The sequence below is a fragment of the Acinonyx jubatus genome, chromosome E2 (genome assembly GCF_027475565.1).
Source record: "Acinonyx jubatus isolate Ajub_Pintada_27869175 chromosome E2, VMU_Ajub_asm_v1.0, whole genome shotgun sequence".
In the NCBI taxonomy this organism is placed as follows: domain Eukaryota; kingdom Metazoa; phylum Chordata; class Mammalia; order Carnivora; family Felidae; genus Acinonyx; species Acinonyx jubatus.
In genome coordinates this window covers 49,681,199-49,696,272 of record NC_069396.1, presented here as the reverse complement: position 1 = coordinate 49,696,272, position 15,074 = coordinate 49,681,199, and the positions used below count along the sequence as shown (strand labels likewise).

Sequence of the window (15,074 nt, the reverse complement as noted above, 5' to 3'; positions counted from 1 at the left end):
AAGTGCCAGGGAACTGGTAGAATCTGCTACAGCTTTCGACAGGGAGGTCACAGAAGCCACGCAGAGAAAGGGAGGGCTAAGCAGCAGCCTCGGGGAGTAAGCCACACAGAAGCCAGCAGCGCCAACAGCACAGTGGCCTAAAGTTGGTCGGGGGATGGCTCGGGGGTAAGGAGGCCACAGAGGCTGGGGGCGGGGTGTGGGAAGAGGGGCAGAGGACCAGACAGGTAAGACTTCGTGGCCATGGTGGGGACTCTGGCTGCCCGAGTGACGGGGTGGTCATGGAGGGTTCTGGGCAGAGGGTGCTGTGTTCAGACAGGATTATTCAGATTCGGACTCAATCCTCTGTTAGCTGGGACCGTTCTATGTGATCTGCACAGGGTGGGACTCAGGGAAGAGGCTCCGTTCGGCAAGTGCAAGTAAGTGAATCCAGTGAATGAAGCCTCTCCACCAGAGGGTGCTGTCCACCAGGCCCAGGAGCCCCGTGAGCTTTTAGGGGTCAGATGGCCAAAGTCACGTGGAGTTGGGCGCAGCCTCAGTTTCTGCACAGGCAAGGCCCGGTCGTGAGTATCCATCCCACAAGCTCAGGAGTCCGTGTGTGTGAAGCCCCCGACACGGGGCCAGGCACACTAGTGCTCACGAATAAAGTGGCCGTTGCTAGCAGGGGTAATGACAAATGCCAGGTCCAGAGTGGGGAGAACCAGCCAGCAGGCCTCACCTGACAAAGTCACCGTCGGCCATGCCATAGGTCGTGGCCTGTTTGTTGAGATCTGCCACCTGCTCCTGGTTCAGTTCGTCCACGTCCACCTCCACGTCTGCACCAAGAGAAAGGCCGTCAGGGACCAAAGCCGAGTGAGAGGACCAGGGAGAAGGGGCAGTGCCCCAGGAGGCGGGGGCACAAGGGGACGCCCACCAGACTGCAGGCCTCTGCAGGGAGGGAACGAGTCAGCTCATCTCAGCATCCCCAAGCTGGCACGGGGCTTGGCCAGAGGCGAGCACAACGAAGGGCAAGGGGCGGGGGAGAGGCGATGCAACGAATGAGGGTCCGAATGTAGAGTACCGATATGGACGAGCGAGACAAGTGGAGGCAGCGATGCAGGATACGTGAGGGGGGACGGGGGTGGGTAAAGATCTAAGTGGGCAGGAGGCAGGGGGTGGAGGTCATGGGTTTTCAGGAGCTGGATGCACCATGAGTAAGTGGAAGGTAGGATGGACCCCTTACATGTGTGTGATAAGCAGCGGCTGGCTGAGGAGGGGAAACGGGTAGCTGGCTGGAGCCATGGATATTTGGGTAGGGGGGGGAACAGCAGTGCTGGGGGGTGGGGGGCGGCAAGGGATGACTCTGGAACTGAATGAACACTCGTTTTCCAGAGGGGAGAGAAAAACAGGGAGACAGGCTGACCAAGTAGAAGAGAACGGAGACAGAGCCTAGGTGGGGACAGTATCATAAGAGGACAGTCCTAGAAATGAGACGACACGTACAGAGAGGGAGGCCGGCAAAGAGGAGCACATGAGTGAGACAGGGAGGACGGCAGAGGCTGGAGCGCCCCAGAGTGGGGGTGGGAGAGACAGGGCTCGTAAGTGCAGGGCGCCCCACAGAGGGTGAGGAACGAGACACGAAAACGATGCCCAGGGACTGCGGGGTGGGGGAGGGCAGAGAGGGGACCCCACCGATGTCGGGGATGACCTCATCTTCGTCCGAGTTGCTCTCCTCCTCAGCTGGCGACTCCTCCTCCTCTGGCTTCTCCGCCACCTTCTCCACCTCGGCCACGGTGCTGTCCTCGTAGGTGTAGCCAATGGAAGCCTTCTTCTCCGCCAGCCTGGGACCGGGGGAGCCCGTGAGCCAGGAAGGCCAAGGGCAGGGCGCAGCCCAGAGCCAAGCCTCGAGGGCACACTGACTCCCTGCACTCTGACCTCTCAAGGGTGCCCTTGCCTCCAGGCCCTCACACGTGCTCTCCCTCAGCCTAGGACCCTCTGCGCCTGCCTCCCACAACCCCTCCCTCTTCCCCCAGACTCCAGTTCCAACACACCAGGAAGTCCTCCCCCAGGCAGGGTCGAGCACCATCCTCAGCTCCTCGGCCCCACCCACATTGGATCATTACTGTCGGGGGACAGATCTGTCTCCCCCCCAGCAGTCTGAGCCCGAGACGGCAGGACCCAGTTATCCTGGGTAACAATATGCCCCAGCTTTGCCAGAGCAGAGGAGGGGCCTCATGCACGTCTGTCGCTGAATGAAAGTAGTCAACATTCCCTGCCGCCCTTCTAGTGCCAGCCTTCTCCTGAAAGTAGGCTCCTGGGTAAAGATCAGTCATCAAAAAGCTTCCATTACATCTGCGGAAACTGCAGATGGAGGGAAGCAGCAAGCGCTCAGAATCACAAAGGGGAAGATTCAGCAGCAGGAGGGGAGGAGTTGGGCCCAGGACCGCCGCAGACAAGCGGGCTGAGCGCTGCCCTGGAGGGCACGAGGCTGCCCAGGCAGAGGAAACGAAGAGAGCAGCGACACAGCCAGCTGAGGACCTCCCTGAGCCAGCAGCAGCTCCAGGTAAGGCCCCGCCCTTCCTCTCGAGGGACACGGCTTGAGAAGGCCCCGTCCACAGTGACACTGGCTGCTGCTGAGCACCCACTTACTGAAGGACACGCACGGGACAGGCCGTCCATAAGCTCCATCGCCCGCAAACAGAGGGGACCCCGTTAGCCTGTCACATAGGGGAGCATGCCAAAGCTCGGAGAGGGAGTCCTCACGCTCAGGACTCAAACCCGGGCCGGGTCAACCAATGGCACCTCCCACCGCGCTGCAAGCTGGAAACTCAAGGCAGGGGTTTCTGAGCAAATTCTTGCTTCTGGCAAGAAGCACCTCCTCCTCTAAATTCCTACTAAGTGGGCGCCCAGCGTGTGCCAAGCACTGGCCCCGACTCTGGGGACACTGACGTGGACAAGCTGGATGAGGCCGTGCTGGTGGGGCTCCCAGTCCTCCTGCCTCCCCCGACACCCAACTCACTTCTTCTTCTCATCCTCACTGGGTCTCTGGAGGCCTCCATACAACTCGTCAATGTAGATCTGGTACAGGCACTGCTCCTCGGAGACTGCAGCAAGGCAGAGTGGACGGGGTCACCGGGAATTCAGGAAGCAGGGGACACACGTGTGTGCAGCGGCGGGTAGGAGGGTGGGTACAACCCAAGCACAGCCAGGGACAGAGTCACCGATTTGCGGATCATCATAAACCGTGTGGTGAGGACACACAACTGCAGGTGGCCTTGCCATGGTAAAGGGACCTAACTGCTCTTTGCCTCGTTTCCTCTGCTGCAGGAGTGAGCTGAGCACCTGGTACCTGGGCCACGTGACTGATCCCCGGAAGGGAGGCCTCGGGTTGGGTCCTTCAGAACCACAGGCTTATCCTGAGCGCTGGATGTCACCTGGACTCCACGGGCTATTCTGCCAGGTGGCTCACCGTGGCTCAAGTTTAAATTATGTGTTTAGAGCCATCTGGGCTCTCACTTACCCACAACACCTAACTGGGGAGCTCAGCATTGTATCAGAGACTTCCCTGATGCTCCCTGCAATGAAACACATGCTCCCGACTGGGCGTGGGGCCCTGGGCGAGCCCCCTTCCCCTGGGCGTCAGCTCTACTACCCAAAAAGTCAGGTGGATGGGCCGGGCGAGCCTGGAGGTGGCGCAGCACTGTCCCTTGCTCCAGTGACCACTCTGGTTCCCGCCCATGGCGAGAAAGGGCCCTGTTGGCCTATCTCATGCAGGTGCCTCGCTCTCCCTACTCCAGCCACATAGGCCTTCGCCCTGTCCCCACAGAGTACCTACCTCCACCCCCCCTACAGGACTCTCCTTGCCAGAGAGCTCCTCTCCACCCCTCCCTGACCCTAGCCTTAGTCAAGGACCTCAGAGAATGGCCCACTGTGTGCTAGAACGCCACCTGAGTTTGCAATCACCACCCACTCTGGTGACTATGTGGCTGTTGCCCTCTCCCTAAGGAGACCCCCTGGCCCCAGAGGAGCATGTGATGTACGTCAGGTGCTCAGGAATTGTGGCAATGAACGAGTGAGGAGTCAGAACAAAAGGAAACTCTGACTCCGTCACCAGCAACCCTTGTGACCTCTGGTGAAAGCAAAAGGGATGATAAATCTCCCAGACTCTAACACCTCATCAGTTGCTAGAATTTTGGCAATCTTTGATTGCAGAGATGCTGAAATGTCTACCTTAGAAACAAACAAAAAAAATAAGGGCATACCAAACCCACGGCAGTGGCTGACTGTGCCAGGCTCGGTGCTGGGCCTTCACGCATCCCTCCCCAAACTTTTACACCCACCCTGGGGGACAAAAACCAACATCACCACCCTTCTCTGGGTGGGGGACAGCAAGGCCCGCCAGGCGGAGGGACTTGCATGTGGGCCTGTCCTCTCTTTAAAACTCAACAGGGAAGCCCTGGAAGGGGAAGTCTCAAAGCCCGTCTCAGGGGGTGAGCTAAAGCTCAGAGTTGTCCACCAGGAGGCAGCAGTGGTCAAGGGTAGGGTAAGAATCCCAGCTCCTTAGACAGTGTTCCCACCAACTCCTGAGCCTCAACATACTTTTCTGTAAAATGGGTACCACCCCTAGGTGATTGTGCAGATGTAATCAGATATAATGAGATAATACAGATAAAAAACTCAGGGTCCGAATATCCCTGGGCAAGCCCAGAGTGGGAAGAAATGTGAGCCTTCATTTTCTCATTTGTGAAAACAGCAGTGGTGACGGCTCAGAGAACAATACCAGACATATGTATACAAATGCTGGGCAGATTGTTAAACTCTAATATTTCTAAACAATTCCTAAAACACGTTTCCTCTTTAAAAGTGACATTCGGGGGCGCCTGGGTGGCGCAGTCGGTTCAGCGTCCGACTTCAACCAGGTCACGATCTCGCGGTCCGGGGTTTCGAGCCCCGCGTCAGGCTCTGGGCGGATGGCTCGGAGCCTGGAGCCTGTTTCCGATTCTGTGTCTCCCTCTCTCTCTGCCCCTCCCCCGTTCATGCTCTGTCTCTCTCTGTCCCAAAAATAAATAAACGTTGAAAAAAAAAAAAAAATGTTTAAAAGTGACATTCGACCCAAACAAGCAGGGTGAATGAACATCACACAGGGAAACAATGTGTTCTTGCTATTTTCCCCAATTTTTCAGGAAAAAAGACCACAGAGGCAGAGGGTATGGGATGTGGAAGTGACCTCAACAGGACCACCTCACCCAGCAGATATCACTGTACTGGGCCCAGAGACGGAGGCCCAGGAGGGAGAGAGCTGGGAGCAAACGCCAGGTCCCTTAGGAGAAACCACTGGGGTAAAACCGGTGTTTCCATCTTCATGGACTCCCGACCCACTCCCTGCACCCCAGCTCACTCACTGCCAGCAAAGTCGTTCTGCACCAGGCCTCGGTAGCGCTCGTAGTTACATTTCCGCTCGTCCGACTCCTGTTCTGGGGAGCTTTGGAGGAGGTCAAGATGTTGAGATGAGAGGGGGAGGGCAGGCCCCACCCCAAGCCAGCAGGAACTGGACGAGGAGCTGGGCTTGGGCTGGGAGGCTCCCCACCAGCACACCTACTCCTTCCCAGGAAGGTGATGGGCAGGCAACGGTTTGGGGAAGAAGAGGCAGCAAGGGTCAGACTCCCTGTCTGGCAAGCCTTAGGGAAGCTGCTTACATGGTGGTGAGCAGCGGGGGGGTGTAATCGGGGATGTAGTCAAGGTGGGCACGGACATCGAAGCGGTCAATCATGTTGTTGGTGTCTCCCTGCCAGGGCATCCTGAAAATGGGGAGCAAGGGAGCAAGGAGTTTAGGGGAACAAGGACTTTAGGGTCCCCAGTGCCCATGTCAATTCCCTGTCACCTCAAACTTGGGAGCCTGACCCTCAGCTCCTGTGATCTTCCAGGCCATGGAGCCCACCATCACCCCCCCCCCCCCCCCCCCACTTCTCACTCATTTCCCCGAATCCACATTCAGGCTCCTGGCCTGGTTAGGGCCTGAATAGGGCCCTGAGGAAACAAGGGCCCTAATTCACAGAACCAAACGAGAGAGAAACTTGAGCCAGGTCCCAGGGGCCGCTTTCTAAGCCCCGGTCACCTTGAAACATCCCCTGTGGCAAGCCACTTCCCATTTCATCTGGGCCCCTGGCACCGGCCTCACCCATTCCCCTCCAAGTACCCCAACCACCTCTGTATCCCAGGGCCTCCATCCCAAGCCCTGCTGGCTCTCCTCAGCCAGTGACGGTCACCTTCTCGTGTAAGGCAAGCGTTCCTTGCCTGAGTCCCCAAAGGTCTATTCATACCCTCGGTCTCTTCTGACCTCCAGCCCTCAGACACAGACACGACCCTGCCCTTCAAGCTCAGTCTTACATGTTAACGGGGCTCTCGGCGGCCAGGGCGACGGCAGAATCCAGGTGCACCTTGCAAGCTCGGCCGTGTACTTGCAGGAACTGGGCTGGGTCCTTCTTCTGCAGGGGTAGACGGGATGGAGGTCACCACCCCACTGAGCTCCAAGCCCTGCCAGCACTCCGCAACCAAGCTTAGCAGTAGGCTCACTTCTGATGTCAAGTGGGCCGTACTTCAGAGGGAAACTAAGCTGCACAGTGGCAGGACTAACGGGAGCCACCTAACCTCTAGGGACAGGGGGCCTTGTGACGGTGGAAAAGGCTCTGAGCTCTGGTCCAACTTTCTGTACAGCAAGTACCAAGACCTCCTGCCCCTAAAACGTTATCTCCCGAGCATTCGCGCCCCCCCCCCCCCCACTCATTCAGAGCCAGGTGTGAGCACTGTGGCTTAGACTGGCCTCTAAGACACACCAGGACCACGTGAGCTCATGAAAAGATCAGTGTCACGACTCATCACAGAAATATCAGAACCACGAGACACTGCTTCACATTCGCTAGGAAAGCTAAAACGGAAAAGACAGATACTGACAATACCGACAAGAATATGGAGAAATTAAGTTCTTGAAAAGTTAAACTACTGCCCTAAGATGCGGCAATTCCACTCCCGAGGATACACCGCAAAAACTAAAAATAGATATTCAAATACTTGTACACAAATATTCAGGCAGCACGATTCACAACAATCCCAAGATGGAAACAATCGAATATCCATCAACAGATGATCGATAAAATGTGGTCTATTTAGACAGTGGAAAATTACCAATATAAATGAAGAAGTGACATGTGCTACAACATGGGTGAACCTTGAAAATATAACGTGAAATGAAAGAAGTCAGTCACAAAAGGCACGTGTTGTATGACTCCATTTATGTGAAGTGTCCAGAAGAGGTGAATCCACAGAGACAGGAAGTAGATTAGCAGCTACCCAGCGGTGGGAAGTTGGGGGTACTGACTGCTAATGGGTATGGGATTCTTTTTGGGGTCATGAAAATTTTCTAAAATTAGAATGTGGTGATGGATATACACGCCTGTGAATATACTGGAAACCGCTGAGCTGCATAGTATGTGAATTCTGCGTCAATAGAGCTGTTAAAAAGGTACCAACGGAGAGGAGAAGGTCCCCTGAGTCTATGCCCCTCAGGCTTGAGCCGCTGTGTGGGGGGTCACGACTCCAAGTCACCATGAGGGTGTGAGGAAAGGATACAACCTAGCCCCGGAGCTCCCACTACCCAGCTTCCCGAGTGTCAGGTCTTGGCTGGGCTCCTGCTGTGTGCCACATCACAGAACCCACGGGAGCCACAAGAAGGGCTGCTGGGCCATCCGCTGAATGCCGGCGACACTCCTGGCAGCGCCTCCCCAGAGTCCAACCCTCTCCCGTCACACCCTGGTCCAGCCAGTATCTCCTCTCCCCAGACCCCCTGGCAGCCTCCTCCCGGGCTCCCTGCTGACGGCCCCCTTGCCCTCCACAGTCCATTTCCCACACAGGGCCTGGGGGTTCTGCTAAGGCCTATCAGGCCACATCCCTCTCCGACCTCTCTCCCCTGGCTCCGCTCCGGGGCACGCTGGCCTCCGCGCCATTCCTTGACCACTTCGCCCACGTTCTGCTCTGGACCTCTATGCTCACTCTTCCCTCAGCCTGCAGAGGCTCTAGGAGGTGGCTGCCCCCTCGCTTATTTCTGACCTCCTTCTAGAAGCCTTCCTCATCAACTCTAAGTAGTTCCCCGCACAAGCCCGTATTTACTCTTGCTCTCCTGAACTCCACTGCTTTATTATTTTAGAGAAAGCACGCACAGGGGAGAGGAGCAAAGGGAGACAGAATCTTAGGCAGGCTCCACGCTCAGTGCAGGGCCCAACACAGGGCCAACGCTGGGATCGTGACCTGAGCTGAAATCAAGAGGCAGACACTCAACTGACAGCCACCCAGGTGCCCCAACTCCACCTGTTTTCTTCACAACACCTGCTACCGCTTGGTCTTGCACCTTCCATTCATTTATCACTTGTCTCCCACTCTAGAACTTAACTCCCACGAGGCAGGGATCTCTGCGTCGTATCCCCAGTGCCGGGAGCAGGGCCTGCCCCACAGCAGGTGCTCGGGAACACTGACAGAACGGAAGAGAGTGAATCCTGGCGGATCAGGAGACCGAGCCCCTTGTTTTTCCCTCAGCCTTGTTTTTCCCTTGGCCCCTGGCCAAGACCCCCTCAGCCCCCCTGAGTCTGCTCCTGGCCAAATGCCTGGGGCCCACAGCCATCGAGGGACACTGTTTACAACGGGACTCTGACTGCAATGGGGAAGCCACTGGCTGCGCCTGCACCAGAGGAAGGAAAAAGCATCAGGCTGGGAGTGAAAATCTAAGTCCGGGGCCTGGCTCTGCTAGGAGATTCTAGGAAAGTCAAAAAACTGTCCTAAAAGCCAGGCACTGAACTAAGCATTTTACGCGTATTTTCTCAAACTTCTCAGCTGTGGGACAAAGGTTAGTAGTGCTCCAGATGAGTAAACTGAGGCTCAGAGGGGTGAGGCCCACTGGCTTGAAATCATGCCAGTAACAAGCAGAACTAGGATTTGAACCCAAATGGGTCTGCCCCCAAATCCACTCTTTTTTCAAAAAGTAGTTTTGTTTTTTTTTTCTAGTAAAAGGCATAGAATACAAAATCTACCACATTAAGTACTTTCAAGCGTACAGTACGTTGGCATTAAGTCACAGGCACCTTGCTGTGCGACTGATCCCTAGAATTTCTTCGTCTTGCAAAACTGAAAGTCTACACCCACTGAGTGACTCCCCTTTTCTCCTCCCCGCAAACCCTCGGGAACCACTTTTCTGTTTCCAGTTTCCTCTTTGAAGTGTATTTATTTTGAGAGTGGGGGAGAGGGAGAGAGAAAGAATCCCGAGGGAATTCCGCACTGACAGCATGGAGCCCGATGCAAGGCTCGATCCCACGACCCTGGGATCATGACTTGACCCGAAATCAAGAGTCGGAGGCTCAACAGGCTGAGCTACCGAGGGGCCGCTCGGTTTCCTGTTTCTAAGGGCCTGACTACTTTCAGATACCTCATATACGTGGAATCTTGCATCACTTTCTGTGACTGGCTTATTTCACTAGGCATCAGGTCTTCACGGTTCCTCTGTGTTGCAGCATGTGACAGGATACCTTTTTTAATTTTTTTCCCTTTTTAAGGCTGAACAATACTCCACCCTATGGACCCACCACATTTCCTTCATCCCTTCATCAGCAGACGGGCCTTTAGGTCGCTTCCCCATCTTGGCTATTGTAATACTGCAAGGAACATGGGGTGTACAAATACCTCTTCAAAACCCAAGACCCATTCCTTCAAGTTTTAATTCAATTAATTTCTACACCCAACGTGAGGCTTAAACTCATGACCTCAGATCAAGAGTCGCATGCTCTTCCAACTGAGCCAGCCAGGCGCCCCCCAAAAATCTATTCTTAACCATTGGATTATTCTGCCTCCAGCATCAGATGAAGTCAGAGGAGTTCGTGGACTCTCATTCATTCACTGAACTGATAAGCAGGCACCCACTATGTGCCAGGCCCTGTGCTAGGGCCATGGCAATGACTGAGACAGCCCCGGCCCTACCCCTCACAGCTCATAGTCCAGTGTCGGGGATAGACCTGTCCCACACAGTGATGACCTAGAGTGGGCAGCAGGGGGATGGGGAGACCAGGGGAATGCTTGACTTGGCCTGGGCAGCGGCTGGCAGGGATTGGGGGCTGAGGGGGTGGTCAGCCTGGGGCTTTCTGGAGGAGATGCCTGAACTGAGCACTGTTTATTTCCCATTTTCTTATCACCAGAGAATTCTGTTTCTCATCCAAACCACTGATTAAAGAAGAGACCTGACAAGGACGCGAGCAATGACAGAACCAAGGTCAGGGAGGGAGGGAAAGTAGGCACCGAGGACAAATCAAGAGCAGAGAAACCAGCCTTGTGTGGACACACCCATTCAGCCGGCCACAAACTACCAAGGCTTCTTCAACACTTGCCCCACAGCCTCCTCTCGGCCCAAGAATAAGATGAGAGACTCGTGTGAGCGGCCCCATCCCCTCCCCAAAGCAGCCACCAGCCACTGCCCACAGCGTGACAGCTCAGCTCTGAATGCTGATCACGTTCACGTATGGGGACAATGGAGGCTTGTACAGGCCCACACCATAAAGCACTCCACAGACACTGTCCTTGTTCTTGAATTTCTACCCTGTCACCCAGTGAGAGAGGCTGATGATCACTACTGTCCCGAGAGGGAAAATAAAGCTCAGGGAGCTCCCCTGCTAAAAGAGCCTGGAATCCCAGGCCTTGACAACGACCCAACTCCAGCCTTCTTTCCTCCACACCATGACAATTCCAGCTCTACCTGGTGATAAGAACTTCACTAGCAAGAGCTAGCATTCACTGAGCAAGTAAGTCACCCTGGGCAAGCCTGCGCTGAGGTCTGTGTGCCCAATCTCAATGAACAGCCCTGTGAGGGAGGTGCTCACCCCCCACCACTTGTGGCAGACCATTAACTGGCAGCCAACATCTACTCCCCCTCCTTTAGTAGTAACAGGCTCCTAACACATCTGGCACAAGGCCATCCAGAATAAAGCCTATGCCTCCAAGCCTTCCTTGCACCTGTACACGACCACGGGGCTACTTTCTGCCTAGTGGATAAGTGCAAGTGTTGTGTGCAAACATCTAGAAACTTTCTTAGAAATTGGCATAAGCGCTTTTGCCTCTTTTCCCTCCCTCCTCGTGCCTGCTGGATGGAATGCGGACATGATGGCTAGTGCCTAAGCAGCCCTCTTAGACCTTGAAGCAACACTGGTAAGAGAATCCATGTGCAGGTGAACAACTATATGGTCCTTAAGCAGAACTGGCTATTTCTGGGCTTCTGGGGGAAAAAGAAAGAAACTTCTATGTTGTTTAAACCACTAATGTTTTAGGATACATCATTTCAAACGCAAAAAAGGAAACTAGCTCAGGGAGACAGTTACTTGCCCAAGGTCATGCAGTATGTAAGTGGAAGAGCTGGAATTTGAACCCAGACCTCGAGGACTCAAACTCAAAGGCCTTAACCATTTTAATACTTTGCCTCCAGGCTGTGTCACCTTGGACTAGTCGCTTTACTTTTCAGAACCTGTATTTCTGCAGTAAAAGCCCAAGTGAGGTGCTAAGAGAGGTCAAGGTTCAGAGTCTGGTTAGAATGCCAGCTCTGCCCTCTTGCTAAAGGACTGTTGACCATGACTGTCTGAGCCTCAGTTCACTCATCTATGAAATGGAGATAAGAATATGAACCACCCCCTAGACTACAGAGAAGATCTGATGAAGCGTAAATGCATGTCAAGCACTTAGCCCGGCGGTTTAACACACAAGTGCTCAAGAGACTAGCCGTTCTTATCAGCATCACCTTAACACAGGCATCAATACCAACCTCCCAGGCCGGCTCAAAGGGCTAGAAAGAATGTACCAATGTAGTAGGCACTGGGTCTGGTACCCCATGAGCTCTTATTAGAGCTCAGGCCAGCTATTTACTCCTAAGCATTACGTCCCTGGCCCACACTGGGGCCTCAACTATGGCCAGCACAGACCCAGGCCCTGCCCTCATGGTCATGTTGTAATCTTTTCGACACCGCCAGAGAGGGGCTCTCCCTTCCGCCCAGTTCCTTCCTGGGTAACAGGAGGCAAGTGAGGAGCTCTCAGAGAATCCCTTCCTACAATAATAGCACTTCTATTTCATGGATGACTACGGGGATGCATCTAAAGCTCTTCTCACAGAGCCTGGTGTCTGAGGAGCAATTAAAATGGTAACTACCAGTATTAGTATTTTTACTCATCTATTCTTTCAAACCATATTTGTTGGCCCCAAGCTTAGGATGCAAAGATGACCTGAATACAACCAGTCCCCAGTCTTACAGAGCTGGATACGTGTGTTGTTATGTGTGTGCCAGGGGGCGCCTGGGTGGCTCAGTTGTTCAGAGTCTGACTTCGGCTCAGATTATGATCTCGTGGTTCGTGGGTTCAAGCCCCGCGTCGGGCTCTGTGCTGACAGCTCAGAGCCTGGAGCCTGCTTTGGATTCTGTGCCTCCCTCTCTCTCTCTGCTTCTCCTCTGCTCACGCTCTGTCTCCCTCTCTCTCTCGAAAATAAATAAACATTAGATTAAAAAAAAGAAATTCCTAAGGGGAAGAGCAAGGGTTATAATGGCATTCATGGGGACACTTGCTGGAGTATGGGGGATGAGGGAAGACTTCCTTGGAAGTGAGATCTGACGGACAAGCAGCAGTTAGCCGTGCATGGGAAGAGCTCATGCAAAGGCCCGTGGCTCTTGAATCCTGAGAAACAAACTGATACTTTATACATCTTCTGTGTTAGAGAAATATCACCCTAGATAACAAGGATGGCCAGATGGCTTGAGCAAAGGAACGAGGCAGAAAGCAGGGTGGCACGAGTTTAAAGGGGCAAGGGGGGAGTAGGTGGCAAAAAGCCAGACCACGTGAGGCTTGAAGGCTGTGTTGAGGAGCCTGGCCTTTCTCTCAAGAGCACTAGGGAGCCATGGAGGAGTTCAGAGCAAGTGAAGGACAGGGTCAGCCTTGTGCTTTAGAAAGACCTCTCTAGCCCTGCTGAAGAGGATGGATTGGAGCGGGGCAAGAATGAAGGCCAGGAGACCAGGTAGGGCGCTAAAGCAGTACTGCAGTTGTGAACAGGAACATCTGCATTAATACCGTCTCACAGAAGAATTGAACCTACTACACAAGTGCCATTTCCAGCTGGGCGCGGGGGGAGGGGGGATCTCAAGGGCAAGTAGGAGTTAAACAGGGGAGGGGAGACATTACAGGCACAATGCCCTGTGGTGACAGAGATGGAAATAAGCCCAGTGGAGCAACTCAAGGATGAAGCTGAGAGGCTGGCTGATAGAGGTCAGACCATAAGGGCCTTTCAGGTCACAGGATGGGAGTGTGGTCTCTCCAAAAGCAACCGAAGCATCAAACAGGAGACGAGAGCGGTCAGCGTCTGCTTAATGAATACCGATGGCGCTCCTACGGGGTGCCGAGCCAAACCTCAAGAAGGGCTGAGCTTTTCTGGGCGCTGCGAATGCAGCAGGAAGACAGCATCCGGGAGGTGGTCGGTCTTCTACCTGGCCTGCTTTGAGTGTTACAGAGACCTTCCTCCTTCCTGCTCACGCCAGCTCGGTACTGAGCCCGCACTGCAGCATGCCATAGCCGAGAGGACCCCTCTGGTTTTTACCGACGACTCCCGGGAAATGACTATCCATCCTCTTGAGGAAACTGGGCCCTTGTTGTGGCATATTTTCAAGCCCAGACCTCGCCAGGGTGGCCAGGGCCTCGCCCTCCAGGGGAGCCCCCACCCCAGAATGAGGCCCGTTACTCACAATCTTTTCATAGTACTCCCGCCGCCGCTCTGCCCTCTTCTTGTAGTCAACCATCATGCCTCGAAGCTTGCGCTCATGCTTCCGAGCCTCGTGCCACATCGTGGTGAGGCCGAGCGTGGGGCCTCAACCTGGGGGGATGAGAGGGAAGCGTCAGATGCGCTGTAAAAAACCGTAGGGGCAGAAGAACCAAAGTCGCCCAACGAGTTGGTGACAGAACCGATCCTAAACACCCGCTGCTGCAGGGAGGGGAAGGGAGGCTGCAGGACCGCGCGCCAGATGCTGAGGCGCATCCCTGGCAACTCTGAGCCAATACCCCGGGCGTTCTGGAAACCCCGCAGGCGATTCTGGAGTAAGCCTCCCCGGGGAAGGAGTGTCGTGAGTTCAGGGCGCTAGAATCAAGGATGAAAAGGTTTTGGAATGCTGGGAGCGAGCCTTTGATATAAGGTCTGGAGGCAGAGCCCAAACAGCTGGGGCTGTAGCTCCAGGGAGGCAGAAGGGTGGAAATGGGGTTACCCGTGGCGGCGGGGCACGGTATGAATGCAGGTGAAGACAAGACAAGACTTCATGGGAACAGAGTAGCTGTAATGGGACTGGCGGGAGGGGGGTGGGGGTCGGGACGGAGGGCAGGTGAAGGGCGTGGACGAAAGACGACAACGATCGGGGGCGGAGGGGGAACATGGTGGGGTGCTGTAAATAAAAACCAGAGTGGGGCTGAGGTCTATCTACAGAAGGAATCTGAGTGGCGGGGGCGGGGGGGGGGGGGAGTGTGAAAATCTGAAGAGGGACCGACGGAGGCGGAGCGGGCAGACGGGAGGGGGTGGGCTGAGCTGAGGGGCAAGGCTTGCAGACAGGGGCGGAGCCCCAGGGTTTGGACCGGGCTCGAGGACCGGGTCGGGGCCTTAGGGTTCGGGATAAGGTTTTTGACAAAGGGGCGGGGCCTGTGGCAAGCGGCGGGGTCCGACGCGGCGAGTTCTGGCCCGCCGCGGGGGCAGGGGCGCGGCCTGAGGCGCGGCAGGCCTGAGGGGGTGCGGGGCCGGCGGCCCTCGGGACTGGGGCTGAGCAGAGGCTCACGGCACCCCGGGGAAGGGCCGAGACGAGGGCGGAGCTGGGCTGACGCCCGCCCGAAAGCCAGGAGGTCGGGGCCCGCTGCCTGCACTCACCGGCTCGTCGCCGCCTCCCACCGCTGCGCTCGCGCGCGGCCCGCACCGGAAGCGGAAGTGGGAGGCCGCGCGAAAGGGAGGGGCGGAACGTGGCGCAGCGCGCTTCCGCCGACGCGAAGGGCGTGCCCTGAAGAGGAGG

General features: G+C 55.5%; 1 protein-coding gene across 9 annotated transcripts in view; it reads right to left on the bottom strand.

Annotated features, from left to right (window-relative positions):
* Window positions 1-15,074, bottom strand: part of CLASRP (CLK4 associating serine/arginine rich protein) — a 23,821-nt gene extending 8,747 nt beyond the window's left edge. For 8 of the 9 annotated variants that reach the window (XR_003413577.2, XR_003413578.2, XM_053210861.1 and 5 more), the window contains exons 1-8: window positions 14,936-15,074; window positions 13,776-13,903; window positions 6,364-6,461; window positions 5,673-5,774; window positions 5,379-5,458; window positions 2,996-3,080; window positions 1,669-1,817; window positions 716-812 (exon numbers count right to left, since the gene is read on the bottom strand). Coding sequence is in view for 7 of the 9 variants with exons in the window: in XM_053210861.1 (XP_053066836.1) it covers window positions 716-812; window positions 1,669-1,817; window positions 2,996-3,080; window positions 5,379-5,458; window positions 5,673-5,774; window positions 6,364-6,461; window positions 13,776-13,874 (710 nt within the window). In the remaining 2 variants the exon portion in view is untranslated. Of the gene's footprint in view, window positions 1-715; window positions 813-1,668; window positions 1,818-2,995; window positions 3,081-5,378; window positions 5,459-5,672; window positions 5,775-6,363; window positions 6,462-13,775; window positions 13,904-14,935 lie in introns of those variants that run through there. The other variant, XM_027037768.2, reaches the window with a different exon arrangement.